This window comes from Mesoplodon densirostris, chromosome 5 (assembly GCF_025265405.1).
Source record: "Mesoplodon densirostris isolate mMesDen1 chromosome 5, mMesDen1 primary haplotype, whole genome shotgun sequence".
In the NCBI taxonomy this organism is placed as follows: Eukaryota; Metazoa; Chordata; class Mammalia; order Artiodactyla; family Ziphiidae; genus Mesoplodon; species Mesoplodon densirostris.
Genome location: NC_082665.1, coordinates 123,302,098 through 123,320,016, shown reverse-complemented (window position 1 = coordinate 123,320,016; position 17,919 = coordinate 123,302,098). Strand labels below are relative to the sequence as shown.

Below are 17,919 nucleotides of genomic sequence, written 5' to 3'. Positions count from 1 at the left end.
TCTCCAAGAATTTGGGTGTTTTCAGGGCTAAAACCAGGAAGGTCCCGGTCAAACCAGTTGATTAGTCACCCTACACTCCAGCCCTCACACCCAGGGGCGGAGAAGAATCTGTTCAACAAGTCACTGCTCTCTGATTTTCAGTTTATTTTGATTTCTGGCCTCTTGGGATTTCCCTTCATTTCTTGAGTTTAACTGCACATTGAACTGAAGACATGAAGTTATTATATTATCCAGTAATGCTAGCTGTTTGTGGTCAGTTTTCCGGTTACAGATGACCACCATTTTGCCAGCTCACAAAGTAACATTTTCTAACTTTTCATCAGTACCAAAGTGAAGTTGGAGGATAAAAGTCACAGTCAGTTACCCGCTGTGGATACAGGGTGCTGGAGTGGTTCCCAAAGTTATGTGACTTGCTCCACCAACTGCCCCACAGCTCTCCCTTGCTCTAGGCCCTGTTTCTCCGACCTTGATAAAGTTCTAGAATTCTCTAGACAGGCCTAGCTTCCTGTAAGGCCTAGAAGAAAAAGTCTTCCCCTCACAACTTGAACTCCCGGAGCGAAGGAATGTTTGGCTGTTTTGTTCACTCCTACACCTTGGGTATCCGGCAAATCGCACACCTAGATAACTATTTCTTGAAAGAATGAACGTCTTGAACACCAAGTTGGCCTGCCCTAACTGGTGTTCCTTCCAATCCAACCCCATCTCCCTCAGACTTGACAGAAAGTCGTCCAAGTTTCTGGACTTTTGATGTCTCCCTACCTGTTCTCCATATACGTGTTTCTATTTTCTATTTCTGTTGGCATTTCAATTGATTCTGCGGCCGATGATAGGAATAATCGCCATCGATCATGCTAATCCTGTAACTTCAGGACGCCATTTTGATACCAGCGCCTGGACACATTAAAGTTTTGTTTTTAATTTTAACACATATTTGGGAATGCATACTAATTTCAGGCGTGCCTCTAAGGCACTTTTGGGGTGATGCCTGTCTCTGTGGGTCGGTGGGCCCCTTCGTCTGGGGCCGGTGCCTGGGGCAGGGGGAGAGGGGCATGATGCCGGCCCGCGAGCACCCCCTGCGTGCCCCCCGGCCGGCACAGTCGTGCCCCGCGAGCCCCCCACCCCCACCCCCCCGCCATGGGGGGCGGCAGCGTGGCCGCCCATTGGCTGACGCACCTCTACGACGAGCCCCCCTCACCCTGCGCAGGAGCCACGTCCGGGCGCTCCGCTGGCCACGCCTCAGTCGCCCTGCGCCCCTCGGCCTCGCCAGCAGCCTCCGCTTCTCTTCGCTCGTCCACCTCTGCTTCCTCTGCCCAGTCAATCCGGGCGGTGGGTACGAGCAGGCCTAACAGCAGCCCCGGTGCCTGAAGCCAGCCTCAGCTTCTTCTCGAACCCCTCTGTGGGAACACGGGCTGCCGCCATCATGGTGAGTGGAGGAGGCCTGAGGGGGTCCTCAGGGCGGCCGGGGCGCTGAAGGGGGCGGGGGACAGGAGCCGAGAGCGTGGCTACCTGGCTTTCCTGTACTTGGGCCCGGCCTGAGGGCGAAGGGGAGGCGGTCCAGCACGGCCTGCAGGGCGTTGAGGGCCGGTGGAGGGGCGGGAGGCCTGGCTGTGGGAAGCGAGTGCCCGGGGCCCCGCCTAGCACATGTAAGGCTTGCGGCCATCCCCCCACCGCAGCCAGGGTGTGGAGGAGCGTCCGGCCTCCACCGCCAGACTGGGGGGCGGGGACCCTGCTCCGCCCCACCCCCACCCCACCCCAGAAGCTTCCCTTCCAGCGCTTACTCTGAGGAGCCAGGCGGTGCGGCCGCCACGAGATGGCGTCGTGCCTGCTGAGCGCCGCGTGGCGTGGCCTCGGGGGCGCCTGCGTGCAGACGCGGAAGCTGGCCCGAGCCACCTGGGGAGGCGGGGCCCCACGGGTCTGCCGCGGGGTGGGGGTCGGGGTTCCTGCGGGGCCTTTGGGGGCGTGTCCAAGCCCGGAGTGGGGGCGGGGCGGGACCTGGAGAGCTCGAGCCTGTGATGCCCCTGGGGCAGCCTCGTGCCTGCGCAGTGGCGGCCGCGGGGACCTCAGGGCGGAAGCTCACCCGACGCCATCATTTCCCTACGAGGTCGGCCCTGTCCATGCCTCTGAGCGGCCGCAGGTTGGGGAAGTCTAGCAGTTTTTAACCCAGAGAACACTTTTCCCCAAGAGAAACCAGAAACCTTCAACAAAACGTCCCTAGAGTATTACATGCTCTGTTGGGTGACATTTATGTGAGTTTTGTTAAGTGCATTTAGTTGATTTCACCACCTCAAGGTACAACTCGGAGAACACTTTTGATCAACCATCAAGTCACAGGTGTATTATATATGTGTAGTTGTCTGTAGTGTACTATTTTCTGTTTTTATAGAGGTAAAGGGAGGAAATTTATATACAATTTATTAGAACATATAAATTTTAAAGTAAAAAATTGTGATTGTATGTAACTTTGTAATAATTATGTCATGTACGTGTCCATATCAATAATCAATCATCGGAGTTACTGTAATTATTTCCAACTTTGTCTTTTTAGATGAAAAGGGGAGATGCTAATAACTTTATTGATTTTTTTTTCTGATACAAAACTAATACATTAACTCTTTGGAAGGTAATCAATGTAAGAAAGTAGAGGTCCATCTTAATCCCAGCATTTAACCACTATTGAAGTTTAGATGTACGTATGCCCTTCCAGATTGTTTTCAAGCATGTATTGCATATATATAGGTGCATTTTATTTTATAAAAATTTTACTGTGCTATATAATACTATCTTACAACCTGTATTCTTCATTTAGTGTAGTGGGCCTTATTCCAAAGAGAAATTTAAAATAATTTTGAATATATACTTAGTTATTTTGCCAAAAATTATATATTTCTATATTACCATTACTTAATTTTACCAATTCTCTTATAATGAATAATTTGTTTATGTTCAAACAATACCATAATGAGTATGTTTGTGCAAATGTTTTGGCATGCTTATCTGTTAATAACTTGAAATAAATTGCCAGGAGTGGAATCACTGGGTGAAAAGGTTATGCCCATTTTATAACAATTTTGAATTATACATTTTTCTTAGTACCTCTTGATAAAGCATGCACTAGTATATATTCCCACTGATGGTGTGTAGTATGACCCCTTCTCCACACAGTTTCCAATGAAAGGTATTGCACTTTTTAAAGTTGCCAGTCTAATAACTGGAAAATATTTTACTGTGTTGATGTACTTTTTCTTTTGTTTATCATTAGTGAAGTTGAAGTTTGTCATTAGCTTTTTCCATTTCTTTTTTTTTTAATTCTTAGTCCACCTTTCTATTTGCATATTTATCTTTTCTTGGTGATTTATAACAACTCTATATTAACATATTAGTCATATATAGGAAAAAATTTATAGGTGTGATGAGAGACCCTTATTTCTAATTTTAATGTAAATTACTACCATGTTTCACTTTAAGCTTGATGATAGCCTAGACTTAGATCAATAGAAAATAAGATGTTTTTATTTTACTTGGGTTTTCTAAAAATTAAGAAATGGGGCCTCCCTGGTGGCGCAAGTGGTTGAGAGTCCGCCTGCCGATGCAGGGGATACGGGTTCGTGCCCCGGTCTGGGAGGATCCCATGTGCCGCGGAGCGGCTGGGCCCGTGAGCCATGGCCGCTGAGCCTGCGCGTCCGGAGCCTGTGCTCCGCGACGGGGGAGGCCACAACAGTGAGAGGCCCGCATACCGCAAAAAAAAAAAAAAAAAAAAAAAAAAAAAATTAAGAAATGGATGCTGTATTTTATCAAATGCTTTTGCAGTGGTGAATTACAGTAACAGATTTCCTAAGAATGAACCATCCTTGAATTTACAGTGTAAACTGTTCTTTTTTTTTTTTTTTTTTTTTTTTGCGGTATGCGGGCCTCTCACTGTTGTGGCCTCCCCCGTTGCGGAGCACAGGCTCCGGACGCGCAGGCTCAGCGGCCATGGCTCACGGGCCCAGCCGCTCCGCGGCACATGGGATCCTCCCAGACCGGGGCACGAACCCGTATCCCCTGCATCGGCAGGCGGACTCTCAACCACTTGCGCCACCAGGGAGGCCCTAAACTGTTCTTAATTGTATATTTTTTTTGTATGCTGCTAGAAATTTGCATCTCAGTGTTGGGGGCAGGGGTGGACCATCTTAACCAGGTATTGTTATTTAAATAGTGTTAGTTTTATAAAATGCATTGAGAAGTATTTTCTTCTTTTTTTCTCTGAAAAATTTTTTTTAATATTTGAATTTTCCTTCTCTTCCACTCTCTCTCCTGTCTACCGTTGTTTCTGTCTAGGTGCGCCCCCTCTTACCACCCCGCTTGCCCTCCACACAAAAATTACCTGTTTCTTCATAGTCTGGGAAAACTCCCAATGAAACTGACCCAGGAATTGAGTGCTCTTTCTTTTCTTAAGTTTGTCCTTTAAAGTTTACATTTCTCTGGAAAGTTAGTCACATCAAGATTTCCAAACTTAGTCCTACAGAGCATTCTAATCTGTACTCATATCCCATTTTTTCAGGACTAATGTGTATTTTTGTATTCTTGCCTTTTTCTTGCTTAGCTTTCCCAGGATTGTTTGTTTATTGGTTGGATTCCCCCTGTCCCCCCGAGTCCATTCTTTGATTCACTTAAAGGGTTTTATTCTGATTTTCATTTACTATTTCCTTAATAGAATTTCCTTTTCTCTGTAATAACTACTACCTTCTGTGGATATGACGCTGATGACTGCAAATTATTTCAGTTTGCTTTGCATGTAGGTGTAATAGTTGAAGAAAATGTCGGAGAGCTGACATCCCAGAAGCTTCAGTAATGATAAAGGTTTTTTCCCAGCTTTTAGTTATCTTTGTCATTTGGTCATCCAGATATAAAAGGGAATATATTACTGTGAATAGCAGTGATGAGAATTGTGTATATGATGGCCTCCAAGTTCACCCCTACTTAATATTCCAGAATTACTCATTTCAGAACCCATCAACTCACCTGAAGGTGTAATTAAGAAAAATAATTACTTCTTTCATTTAATTTACATTCAGTTTATTTTCTACATGCTGTTGGTAGGTAAGATGAATTCCTCACCAAACTTTGCTTTAGCCTAAGAATTCATTTGTGAAGTATTTCTGGCAATAGTTTAAAAGTAACCAAAGGTTGTGTATGGTTCTGGATTTGTATATATAAGTTATAACTATGTAAATACACACACAGGCAAAGTTTTAAAATCTGTTTTTCAGGCGTCTTAAAAGGGAGTACTTTCCTTAGTTTAGCTTTGAGCACCATCTGCTGGCTCAGGACTAGGACGGACATAACGATGCCTTCCTTAAGACATAATGACACTAGTGAAATGATTTGATCAGTTTTATACTTAATACTTCAGTTAAGCAGACAGTCAATTTGTACAACCCGAAACCAAACTTTCTATAATATCTAATGGCTTTTTTCTTTTTCGCAAATTACTGTTTAGTTGTCTTAAACATCAACTTTACTTTTGTAAATAGGATGTAAGAATTAGAACTTCTGGGCTTCCCTGGTGGCGCAGTGGTTGAGAGTGTGCCTGCCGATGCAAGGGACACGGGTTCGTGCCCTGGTCCGGGAAGATCCCACATGCCACGGAGCGGTGGGGCCCGTGAGCCATGGCCGCTGAACCTGCGCGTCCAGAGCCTGTGCTCCGCAATGGGAGAGGCCACAACCGTGATAGGCCCGCGTACCGCAAAAAAAAAACACAAAAAATTAGAACTTCCCTCTTCAATTCTGGCAACACTATCACAGGTTTCTCAGCTGTGACCCTGTGCAGATTTGGGGCCAGATAATTCTTTGTTGTGGGAGGCTCTCCTTTGCATTATAGGATGCTTACTGTATCTCTGGCCTCTGCCAACCAGATACCAGGTACAACCCTCAATCGTGACAACCAAAAATTACCCCTGGGCCACAAAATCTTCCCTGGTTGAAAATCAATATATTATCATAACTCTTTATAATCTGGTACAGTTTTCTGGTCTAATGTTATACCTCTAATTTAAAATACATTTATCCATTGTGGTTCACAGACAGCTAATACTATAAATAGTTTGTCAAATAAAAAGGTATCCAAAGTTCATCCACAAATGAAGGGGAAATTGAGAAGGAGAAAAAGTCTATAAGAATTTCAGAACCACTATTTTGTTTTATTCCTGTTTTGGGTTTTTGAATGTGAGCTAATTGAAAGAGATTGGTAAATTGTCTGTCACGAAGGGAAATCTAGTCAAATTTCTCGATAGTTCAAGGTGTGTGACTTACATAATATGGTCCCATTCAGAAAAAAATAAAATTATAAAACATTAAAAAATGGAAAAGCTTGAGAAATAGTTTTTACTTTCTCTGATTTTATTTTCTTGGAATATCACTGTACCATAGTTAAAGGAGAGAATCAGGAACTATTCAAACAGAAACACTGAATAGCAAATATGAACACAAGTTAATAGAGAAAAGCCCAAACACTCAAATTTGGTAATTTAACAATTTTGATTTCATAGCTAATTAGTACAGCAGTTTGTAGAATCTTAAATTTATCAGTAATTTCTAACACCTAACAAAGTAGGAACTCTACCTGCTTTTCATTATTGTAACTAATTTCTGTAAAAATTATTTTGCTTATCTTTTAAAAAATATGTATCAGTTGGTCTCTTTTGTCCTTTTTGTTTTCCTTCACAAGCTGAAGTGTAATAGCTATCTCTCTCTCTTGCAGCCTTTTGTGTTTACTACTTATAATCAATAGGCACTTCATAAATGAATTTCAAATGAGCAAATGTGCCATAAAGTAGTTTCCTGAGGTTCCAACTCAAATTAGTTGTTAATTAGTAGAGTATCTACGAAATAAGTACATAAATCGTAAAACCAGGAAAGAAACCTTTCTTTAACCTATTGAAAATAAATTCAGATACCAGGATGCTAACTTGTATTGGCATACCACTTTATAGTTTACAAGATGAATTCACAGACGTTATCTCACTTCATTCTCAAAGCAGTTTTCCAAGAGATAAACAACTGCCAAGTAAGTGATTTATAACTTAGTAAGGGACACGAACGTCTGACTAAATCAATTTTTAGATCTCCTGGCTAAATCAGTTTTTGTTTCCGAAATATGTATTACCAGTAAATCCTGATTCAGAAAAATCTACATTAATCTTAGCGTAGGAAGCCTAAAGACAGAGTTCTGACCAGAATTCAGAAAAATAATAAGTTTCTTGTGTGGGTCTCTGAAAATAAAGATGATACCATTTGTATCTTATCAGCCCATTGTGAAAATTAGAATTATCAGTAGGACTTATTTGGTATTATTCAAGAAGAAAAACATTATTTTAAAGATGCTATGAACACCCTATCATTAGGGAAAAGGATTATAAACCCTTTTTTTTTTTTAAGCAGGAGCTATGATATGTGAGCAAATGATGTTTTCATGATCCATTTCCAAAGTAAAGCAGGCATACTAACAAAGGAGTGTTAAAATTATAAAGTCCGTGTTAGTTTTGGTGAATAGGAAGATGAGGCAAAACAAATTGGTTTAAAACTTTCTTGTTTTGGGCTTCCCTGGTGGTGCAGTGGTTGAGAGTCCGCCTGCCGATGCAGGGGACACGGGTTCGTGCCCCGGTCTGGGAAGATCCCACATGCCGCGGAGCGGCTGGGCCCGTGAGCCATGGCCGCTGGGCCTGCGCGTCCGGAGCCTGTGCTTCGCAACGGGAGAGGCCACAACAATGAAAGGCCCACATACCGCAAAAAAAAAAAAAAAAACTTTCTTGTTTCCTTTTGATGCAACTTAAAAAAAAAATTGGTTATCTTTAAAACCATACTTTTGAATAAGGTACTCAGAAAAATGAGAATTTGCTTATTGACGTACAACAGGATGATTTTAGTAACCTTACTTTTTACAATTCTAATTACTTAACCAGTTCACGTAGTATTTCACAAACTCAATATAAAATCAGTATTCTGCCACAGCACTGTACCAGGGATAGTGGTGAGTGACACTGGGTTTGAGAAAATACTATATACCCTTCTGTTAAAATTTCATGATGATCTACTCTGATTACCCTAGACCTTGAGCCTGAACTAAGCTATATTGATGACTAATTTACAATCAAAGTAATTTATATGAAAATATTTTGTATTTTAAAAACATAAATTATATTTCATATCATCTGTGATTTTAGCCTGTATGTCTAGTGCTGATATCTGCTTTCCAAATTACAGTCTGCTGCAGATCCTGACACTCCAAACTCAACCATCTCCAGAGAGGCCAGCACCCAGTCTTCATCAACTGTCACCAGCCAAGGCTATGTTTTACCAGAAGGCAGAATCATGCCGAACACTGTTTTCGTTGGTGGAATTGATTTTAGGGTATTGTATTCATGTTTCATTTATTTTTAAAAGTATTTTGTGAATAGTGGGATTTGGGACCTGTTGTAAACATAAGGCTTTTGGGGGGGATTGTTTTTATGTTTAACCTAATAGGAACTAAAAATATCTTTGACAAAGAACTACAGGTAGTTTGGGGATACATGGAGGAGGTACTTCCACATCATCAAATCTTCTTTATAGTATACTTGAAAATTTTGAATGTTGAATTTTTAATCTTGAAGTCAAATTTTTCTTCATAGATGGATGAAACCGAAATTAGAAGCTTCTTTGCTAGATATGGTTCAGTAAAAGAAGTGAAGATAATCACGGATCGAACTGGTGTGTCCAAAGGGTAAGTGAAACATATGTTCAATATAAATTATAATAAATACCTGAACTATAGCACCTATAGAGTTTCAGAAAATAAAATTTCAATTCTGGTATTCTAACATTTGTATAAATGTAATTTGTTACTTTGTAATTTCTTTCATGTAGAGGATAAAAGTTTGCTGCCAGCTCTTTTATTTAATCATTTGCCTAGTGTTTGTATTGAAATGTTTCCCATCTTCATTTGTTTCACTTAAGTGGATTAATCAGTTTTATTGAAGAATTGTTTTCTTCACACATTTCACAGTATCTTAAATTTTAACCATCTTACCATAGATAGTAAGTTAAATTCAGGTTCATAGGTATGAATTTTCTGTTAATCTTTGTGCATTCTGATATAGATGACGGTAGGAAAATAAAACAGTATTTATAGAGGATCTATCATGTATATCTTACAGTTATTTATCTCAGTGTATTCTTCATCCTTTATCATTATTCTGTCAATTATTTCATGGAATACTGAAGTTTCAAACCATGTACTGTTACGGTAGTGATTTTATACTCATCTGCCTTTCTAGCTATGGATTTGTTTCATTTTATAATGACGTGGATGTGCAGAAGATAGTAGAAGTAAGTAATCTTCTTTTGGAAAAAAATCTCTTAATTACCTTATGGATGCAGTGTTCAGTATTGTTTTGAGTCCTGAATATTTACTCAGTCTTGTATAATGTATAGAAATAAATATATTTTATGTTTGAAATCCAGACTTAGAATAATCTTACATAACTTGTGAGAACCTATTTATTTTTGATTGGGCATCCAGCCTCATGATCCAGAGACAGGAAAGATTAGAGACCAGAGAGTAAAGGTTTTTGATCAAATTCCACAATACCTCTCAACATTTGATTAGAGTAGTGAAGGTAAGTAAGGTATCTTCAGGCTGATAAATTTTGATTTGGTATGTTCTTAGCACTGATCTTCTCCGATAGTAGTAATTTTAGAGAACTTGGGTGTTTACCAAAGTCTTGGAAGTAAAGATTTAGACATTGATTGTAGTTTTGTTACTGTTTTATTTTCAGTCACAGGTAAATTTCCATGGTAAAAAGCTGAAACTGGGCCCTGCCATCAGGAAACAAACTTTCTGTGAGTAAAGAAAGCAGTTGTTTTCGTTGACACGTGTAGCTTTTCAGAGAACTAAAAATAGGCTTTGTTTTCTTTTTGTTCTTTAAAAAGGTGCTTATCATGTGCAGCCACGTCCTTTGGTTTTTAATCCTCCTCCTCCACCACAGTTGCAGAGCGTCTGGAGTAATCCACACACGGAAGCTTACGTGCAGCCGCCACCCGTGATGAGTCCTATAACTCAGTATGTTCAGGTAAGAATTACCTACATTCCTGTTTTTTTTGTGTATTCTATTAGAAATCTTATACAATGAGATGGGGGCACCTTAAAAATTAAGCCAGTCTCATTTCTTACCCTCTGTGGAATTATGTCAACAATTTCCATAATAAGTGACAATATTATTCCTGTTTGAATATTTTTGAGTGGTGGGACATCTGTTACTTCTGTTAGAAATCTGTCATTCTTAGTGTTACTTCTTGTACTAAGCTAAAATCTGCTTCTATATAGTTTGCAAGCCTTTATCTTAGAACTGATGGCTGTAGCCACATAGAATATATCTTTTTTTTCTTTTTCCCAGATAACTCCTAGAACATTTGAAGGCAGCTTTCCTCATGTGTTTGCCTGGTTTGTTCTTTTCTAGGGTCAGCTATTCTTTATTTGCAATGATTTCCAGATGCCTCCTCATATAGCTTGTTGATTTCTGGATGTATTATGGTTCTAGAATGGATAAATATCTGATGACTTAACTATATTTGTAAACTCTATGAGTTTCTGGCATATAATTTGTCTTGTCTTGGTTACTTTAATATTTGAAGTGGGATTTGGAATACTTGCCTCCCATTGATAATATTTAGTTTCTTCTTAGTTCAGTTTACTTTCTTCAGTTTAAAAGACATTTTAGGAAAAGAAAGAAAATAATAGTGAAATAGTTCTGCAGTGTCTCTCATTTGTTTACATTTTCCATCTACCTGAAGTGTAGGATATATCTTTTTTTACTTTTCTTACTTAAAACACAGCTAGAAGAAAAGCCCTACTTGTTCCTAACATTTACTATGAGGTATTATTACCTATTCTGGTATATTTATGTATGCTACTACCTAGATATTTTCAATCAATAAATACCTTTTGAAAGATATAAGACATTGTATTGTCTCTTTTCTAGTTTGGGGTAATACACTGCCCTTAACTTTTAGAAGTGAAATACAGAAAGAGCCAGAAAGTCTGTAGCAGGATCCCATGTTACCCCGAAATACTGTCAAAGGAATACAAAACTGCTTAAAAGTATTTTTACAAAAAAAGAGAACACATGTATTAATATAACTCTAACATGGAAATCTATTCTAATAGAGTCTTATCATCATGGAAGAAAGAACTAATGGGTGGGAATAAATACACAGATAAGGTAAACTTAGGCTGGCAAAATCAGTCACTTACCTTATTTATCTCTTCCTTCTCCCAGCCCAAAAGACTAACGTTTGACAGAGAATACTTATTTCTTCATGAAGCCAGTCACTCAAATAGAATCTAGCATTGTATATGAAGAAACTAAGATTTCCTTATTTTCATATTTTTGTTACATTGGGAATAATATTCCTTCTTTCTGATTTTTAAAAATATACCTCATTCATTCATTCTTTCTGTAAAATTTATTTTCAGGCTTATCCTCCTTATCCAAGTTCACCAGTTCAGGTTATCACTGGATATCAGCTGCCTGTTTATAATTATCAGGTAATTTAAGAGGGATCAAAATGATTTACATTGGAATATTATTGAGGCCTTTATTTATGTAAATTTCCCTAATAGTTTGTCGTTTAAAGTAGTTGAGTGTGCTTAAAATTTTTTTAAAAAGTTGGAATTAGTCTAGAATTAGGGCTTCTCTATTACTTAGAAATAAGGGAATGAGCTTAGCAAGAAGCTTTTGACAGGAATGAGTTTAGGAAGAAGCTTTCTCTTGTACTGTCTTACAAGATTTGGTGTCGCCTTCTATATTTCAACATGTATTCTTCATCTTTTCTGTCAAACAGCTGAAACATCCAGGCTGACTTTTATGAGTTTTTCTAATGGCATAGGTTGAAATAAAATGATTACTCAATTCTTAAGAGCATTGACTTCCAGTTACGTTTGATAGTGTTTATTTTAGCTGGCTGCTACAAGATAGTTCTCTGAATTTCTGTCCATGGATATGGCCATATCTATGGTAATATATTCAAAGAACTGTATGTTTGAGTTTTCCTGTAGACCAACTCCAGAAAATTGAGAAAAAGATGGAGTTTATATATGAAAGTAACAATAAAATCCTTAGGTATCAGAAACAAAGTACTTTATTCTTGCATTTTGTTTCTTTTATTATAACAAGGTCAAGGAGCCAGCATGACAGATAGCTCAACATTGTCTATCTCATATCTTTGTGAAAACGTGAAGGTATATTTAAATAATTATTTCCTTTTTTTTTCCTAAGATGCCACCACAGTGGCCTGTTGGGGAACAAAGGAGTTATGTTATTTCTCCGGTAAGGTGAATTAGCGAAACATGTACTTCCTACTGTTTAACTATTATATATTTTAAAGTAGTTTATTGTTCAGCTGTTATATATTTCTTGACCTTTTGCCATATCAAGTATGCCTAGAAATATTTTAAATGCTCTTTTACATTGTGTTATGTTTTATTTCTTGTCAACCCAAGTATATACTCCCATGGGAGAAACTGTGCTTTTTGTTTCTCAGGTTGTTGTGTGTGTACTTAAGCAATGGCTGCCCTGCATACAACAAGTGCTCAGTTACTTGTTGATACAATATGTAACCAAAAAAGGTAGTATTAATAACTATGCTAATTCTAACTCCAGGGATTTAGAATTAGTATTGAATCTGCCTCTAGTTTTCTAGCCATAAAAAAATGTGATGAAGAGAAGCAAAAATGTTTTGCTGTCAGTACTGTTATATGTCATATAAGAAAAGGAAAAAAGAGAGGGTGCTACCTCTAAAACACCTGAGCCTTTGTTACCTTCTGTCTTTCATCAGGATTGGATATTCAAAGGATATAGTATGAGCTGAAATTCTCAGGCACTAGGAAATTCCGTTCTCATTCCCTTACTATATGTTGGAGTTTCTTTTTCTTAGGGAAATTCTCCTAATTCTGATTGTGTTGACATTTCAAAATAAAAATTGCCTTATTGCATTTCAATTCTACAGTTTGAAATAGTTTCTGAAATAATGTAATTGAACTTCACAATCCACATTTAGACTTTCAGTGTCAACTCACCATTTTGAAGAATAGATTGTTTAGAAATGTATCTCATGTACATCTCTTTAATTACACTTTTATCATTTTAAATGTAGGCTTATACAGCTGTTAACTACCACTGTAATGAAGTTGATCCAGGAGTTGAAGTTTTGCCAAGTGAATGCTCAGTTCATGAAGCTACTGCATCCTCTGGAAATGGCCCACAAAAGGCAAACATCTAATTTTGCTTATTAATATTTATATTTTTATATTTATTTTTTTCAAGTTTTAATAATGGCCGTTTGAGAAGCAAGCATCTTTGCCCAAATTTAAATACATTACAGAGCTTGAGTCATTGACTAATAACTTTGCAATTTACGTAAAAGTTAATGAAATTTTAGGCATCCCCAAACTTTCAGTGTGTATATATAGTTGCTGATTCACTAGTCCTTCCCTCTGTTCTGTTTTCATTGGGGTTTTTTTGGTTGTTGTTTTTTAACCGTAGTTTAATAAATATTAATGTGATTTGGTGGAGTGCAATGGGTTGGTTTCCTCAAGAATCCTACTCTTCAAAAGAGGGATTAGTATGAATTATATCTACTTTGTCTTTTGCCAGTTTAAACGTTTATTTAGCTAAATAGTAATATACAGTTATTTACGGTATTCTCTCCGTAACATTATATATGGTAGCAGCTCTCAAGAGTGGTGGAGCCACTAGTAATTGAAATACTAAAACAGGCAGAGTTGTTTCTTTTTTATCATTAGAGCAGATCCCTATAACAGTGCCCTCACTCTTGAATTCTGTGTTTTCCTGTATGGGTGAGAATATGGAAGTAATTGATGTGATTGGAATGTGCATAACATTGGATGATTCCCATTGGAGTATGTGTACTTCGTTCATGTGTTTCTCAGTGGAAAAATGTTGAGAACTACTGAACCTGGGGGGTGAAAAAATTCCCAGATTTGTTACACAACTTAAAATTTGAAAAAATATCGAAATAACTTACAGTATAATTATATTACCAAAGTTTAACCTAAATGTTTCTTGAAATGTTGAAGTTCACTGTTTTTTGGGTTTTTTTGTTTGTTTGTTTGTTTTGCGGTACGCGGGCCTCTCACTGTTGTGGCCTCTCCCGTTGCGGAGCACAGGCTCCAGACGCACAGGCTCAGCGGCCATGGCTCACGGGCCCAGCCACTCCGCGGCATGTGGGATCTTCCCAGACCGGGGTACGAACCCGTGTCCCCTGCATCGGCAGGCGGACTCTCAACCACTGCGCCACCAGGGAGCCCGAAGTTCACTGTTTTTTATCTAACAGGAAAAATTAAAGAGGCTGAAGCAAATATCTTAGGGCTTGACTAACTGAGCTTTTTAAATCAGTACTCTTATCACTAAGTTTCTGAAATTATTCTTAAATTTGGTACAAAAGTTAACAAACTAAGTGACATGTGGCACGTATTACAAAATTACCTGAGAATTCTTTAGAAATAAGTGTATGTGTTCATTAAACTTTTTCAAAAAGCTTGTTACCAGTGAGTAAAAGGAGGAATAATCTTTACCGAAAACTTTTGTGTTTCAGAAATCTGTGGACCGAAGCATACAGACAGTGGTATCTTGTCTGTTTAATCCAGAGAACAGATTGAGAAACTCCTTTGTTACTCAAGATGACTACTTCAAGGTATGAAAGGAATAGTACACAGGATAAAAAGCACAGTTGTCAGCCATAAAGTATCTTTTTTCTGTGGTATATATATTTTGATACTACATAGAGCATATATCAGTAATTGAACTGTTAGCTTTTGACTGTAACCCAGTAAATCTGTGAGTGAGTTTTAAGTGGCAGTGTATTCTAGCTGCTCAAGTCTTGATATAGTGTAGTTTGCCCTTAGGGAAGATATCTTTAGCAGAAGCCTATACTGTAATTGATAGGGTTCATGAGAGTTGAATGAGAATATTGGCTTGGCCAAATAGGAAAAGAGAAAATTTTAGAAGCAGAAAGCACAACTTAAGAGTACGTAGATATTAGACTAAAGAAAAGAAATCGATCACTCAGATGATGCTTGAACAGTGTTTTGGGGGGAGAAAAGAGGTAAAATGAAATAGTAAAAAGAGCTGAGTAGAAAGAAATGGAAGTTGATTCAGAGTTGGTAAAGTGGAGAAGAATATGGGTGTTTGAATTTAAGAAAGTTCTGGTTTCTGATTCTGGTTCTATCACCTTGGACAAATCACTTAAATCTTATTAAGGCTCCAGTTTTTACAAGTCTGAAATGAGTCTCTAAGATCCCTTTAAGTTCTGAGTCTCTGAATATGGAAAGGAACCGGTCGCTTCAATGGGGGAAGAATACTGTGCTTTTTAGTGAAGGGAAGGTTTTTGTTGTTTTTGGTAACAGGTTTATTGAGATAACGATTTTCATACCCTACAGTTCACCCATTTAAAGTGTGCAATTCGATATTTTTTAGAATATTAACAGAGTTGCGCAACCATAACGACAAATCAATTTTAGAATATTTTAATCACCCCCAAAATAAAGCCCCTACCCATTAGCAGTCACTCTCTGTTCCCCCAAACTCTCTAGCCTTAGGCAACCACTAACCTCCTTTCTTTAAGGATTTGCCTGTTCTGGATATTTCATATAAATAGTATAATATGTGACCTTTTGTGACTGACTTTCACTTAGCGAAATGTTTTCAAGATTCATCAATGTTACAGCATGTATCAGGACTTCATTTCTTTTTATTTATGGATCTGCCACTTTGCGTTTATCCATTCATCACTTATTTGATAGACATTTGGGTTGTTTCCACTTTTGGGCTCTGATGAGTAACGCTATGAACATTCGTGTACAAGTTATTGTGCGGACATACGTTTCTATTTCTCTTGAGTATATACCTAAGAATGGAATTGCTGAGTCACATAGTAACTATGTTTAACTTTCCAAGGAACTGCCAGAATTTTTCCAAAATTCACCATTTTGGAACCATTTGTAAGCCATTGCTTTGTATCTTAAAACAGGGAAAGGAGGGCTTCCCTGGTGGCACAGTGGTTGGGAGTCCGCCTGCTGATGCAGGCGACGTGGGTTCGTGCCCCGGTCCGGGAAGATCCCACGTGCCGCGGAGCGGCTGGGCCCGTAAGCCATGGCTGCTGAGCCTGCGCGTCCAGAACCTGTGCTCCGCAATGAGAGAGGCCACAACAGTGAGAGGCCTGCGTACCGCAAAAAAAAAAAAAAAAAAAAAACGGAAAGGAGAATAGCTTTTTCCATCTATGAATGGAAATAGGATAAAGCTTAAACTGTTTTTAAAAGGAATACTTAGGAGTTCCTTTAATGCAGAAGACTAGAGCTGTAGCAGAGTTAAGTTCTTAACCCCCTTCTCATTGGGGAGTAAACCCATTCATTTAAAGTTGATCTTTGTTCTCGTTTCATTCTGCATAGGACAATTTAAAAGGAAAGAACTGGGAGCTGTAGGACAGCTTACTTTTGCCCAAGGTTCTGCAGGTTAAATAGGGAGTGCTAAAGGATTTGTTTGCAAAGCAGAAAATCTTTAACCAGCAAGTCTTTAAGCTTGAATTTTTACCTGGTATTAAAAGTTTCCCTTTGAACCTTACAAAATTTTCTGCTCCTCTGAGCTAAGAGTTAGAAGTTGTGTAGCATATCTAGACCTATTTTGATTAGCTAAATGTTGTTATTGTTGTTTTAATTGAATTAGAATGCACTGAGGCAGGATGTACACTGTTGCCATGATAAATCCCAGCTCCTTCATAATCTTTCATATCCTGCCTGATCTCTGAAGATACTTGAGTTTGTGACCAGTTTTCTGGGCTTTAACCTAAATAGGATATTACCCTGTTAACAGATTACATAATTTCCAGAAGTCACCCTTCTTTATGTGACAACGGAATTTAATCCCTAGGAACAGGGCACAATTAAGCTAAAAGTGTAGAGAAGAAATGCTATTATTTTATTGCTGGTTTACTCAGCTCCATTCCTCTTTGTAAGGCCTCATTTCTTCTATCTGCACATCTGCAAGCAACATAAAGTGAAAGGAAATTTTTGCATATATTTTTTCTATTCATTTCCTTAAAAATTATATATCTTCATTACAGGTTAAGGATATGCCTTTAAATATGCCAGAACTTTTTGTCTTTTAACCTAAAAGCATAGGGTTTCAGATTGAAGTGGATTACTCTTCTCAAGCCATGATTTCTGTCAGACGTATTTTAGTAAAAATAGGACTTTTAAAAATCTCATGTGCTTTTCACCAGCTGTCTTTTCGGGACATCACTGCCAAATCATGAGTTAATCTACATAAAAGGGTATTGATTCGAAGTCCTCTTTTTCTGAGTTACTGATATTTCTTTTTTAACTAAATTGTTGAATAAAACTGGTCATTGGTACATTGGTTATCACAAAGTTCAGGAATGCTTCCCCAAAAGGATCACTTTTCTTTCATTATTTATAGTGTTTAAACCCAAAATAAATGCTTTAAGTACAATATTTTTCAACTGTCTTAGGTCATAATGGTAATAGGAATTTTCAGTGAAGTAAAATGGAGTATTCCTGTCTTTTCTAGGATAAACGAGTTCATCACTTCAGAAGAAGTCGGGCAGTGCTTAAGTCTGTTTGATCCTCTGCTAACTTTCTAGTCTCACAGGAAGTTCGAGGTTTTGAATAGTGAGACTGAAAGTTTTTCCACTATTTTAGAGATTTAATTCTGAATTTTGATAAATCACACTCAGACTTTCTATACAAGTTATATTAGATTGCTTAGTTTTATTTACATTAGAACTGTTTTTCATTAGACATTTACTTAGAAACTGGTTCTGTGTTGAATATATGGTTAAAAGTAAAAAAAATTGAGACTGAAAGGA

The 17,919-nt window shown here is 38.3% G+C and overlaps 1 protein-coding gene across 1 annotated transcript; it reads left to right on the top strand.

The window, feature by feature from the left end:
• Positions 1-1,810: 1,810 nt before the first annotated feature.
• Positions 1,811-17,675, top strand: DAZL (deleted in azoospermia like). Its single transcript, XM_060098862.1, has 11 exons — positions 1,811-2,134; positions 8,242-8,388; positions 8,649-8,740; positions 9,294-9,345; positions 9,795-9,858; positions 9,949-10,088; positions 11,492-11,563; positions 12,294-12,344; positions 13,171-13,284; positions 14,632-14,730; positions 17,622-17,675. The coding sequence occupies exons 1-11, from the start codon at positions 1,811-1,813 to the stop codon at positions 17,673-17,675; spliced, it is 1,209 nt and encodes a 402-aa protein (XP_059954845.1).
• The last annotated feature ends 244 nt before the right edge of the window (positions 17,676-17,919 follow it).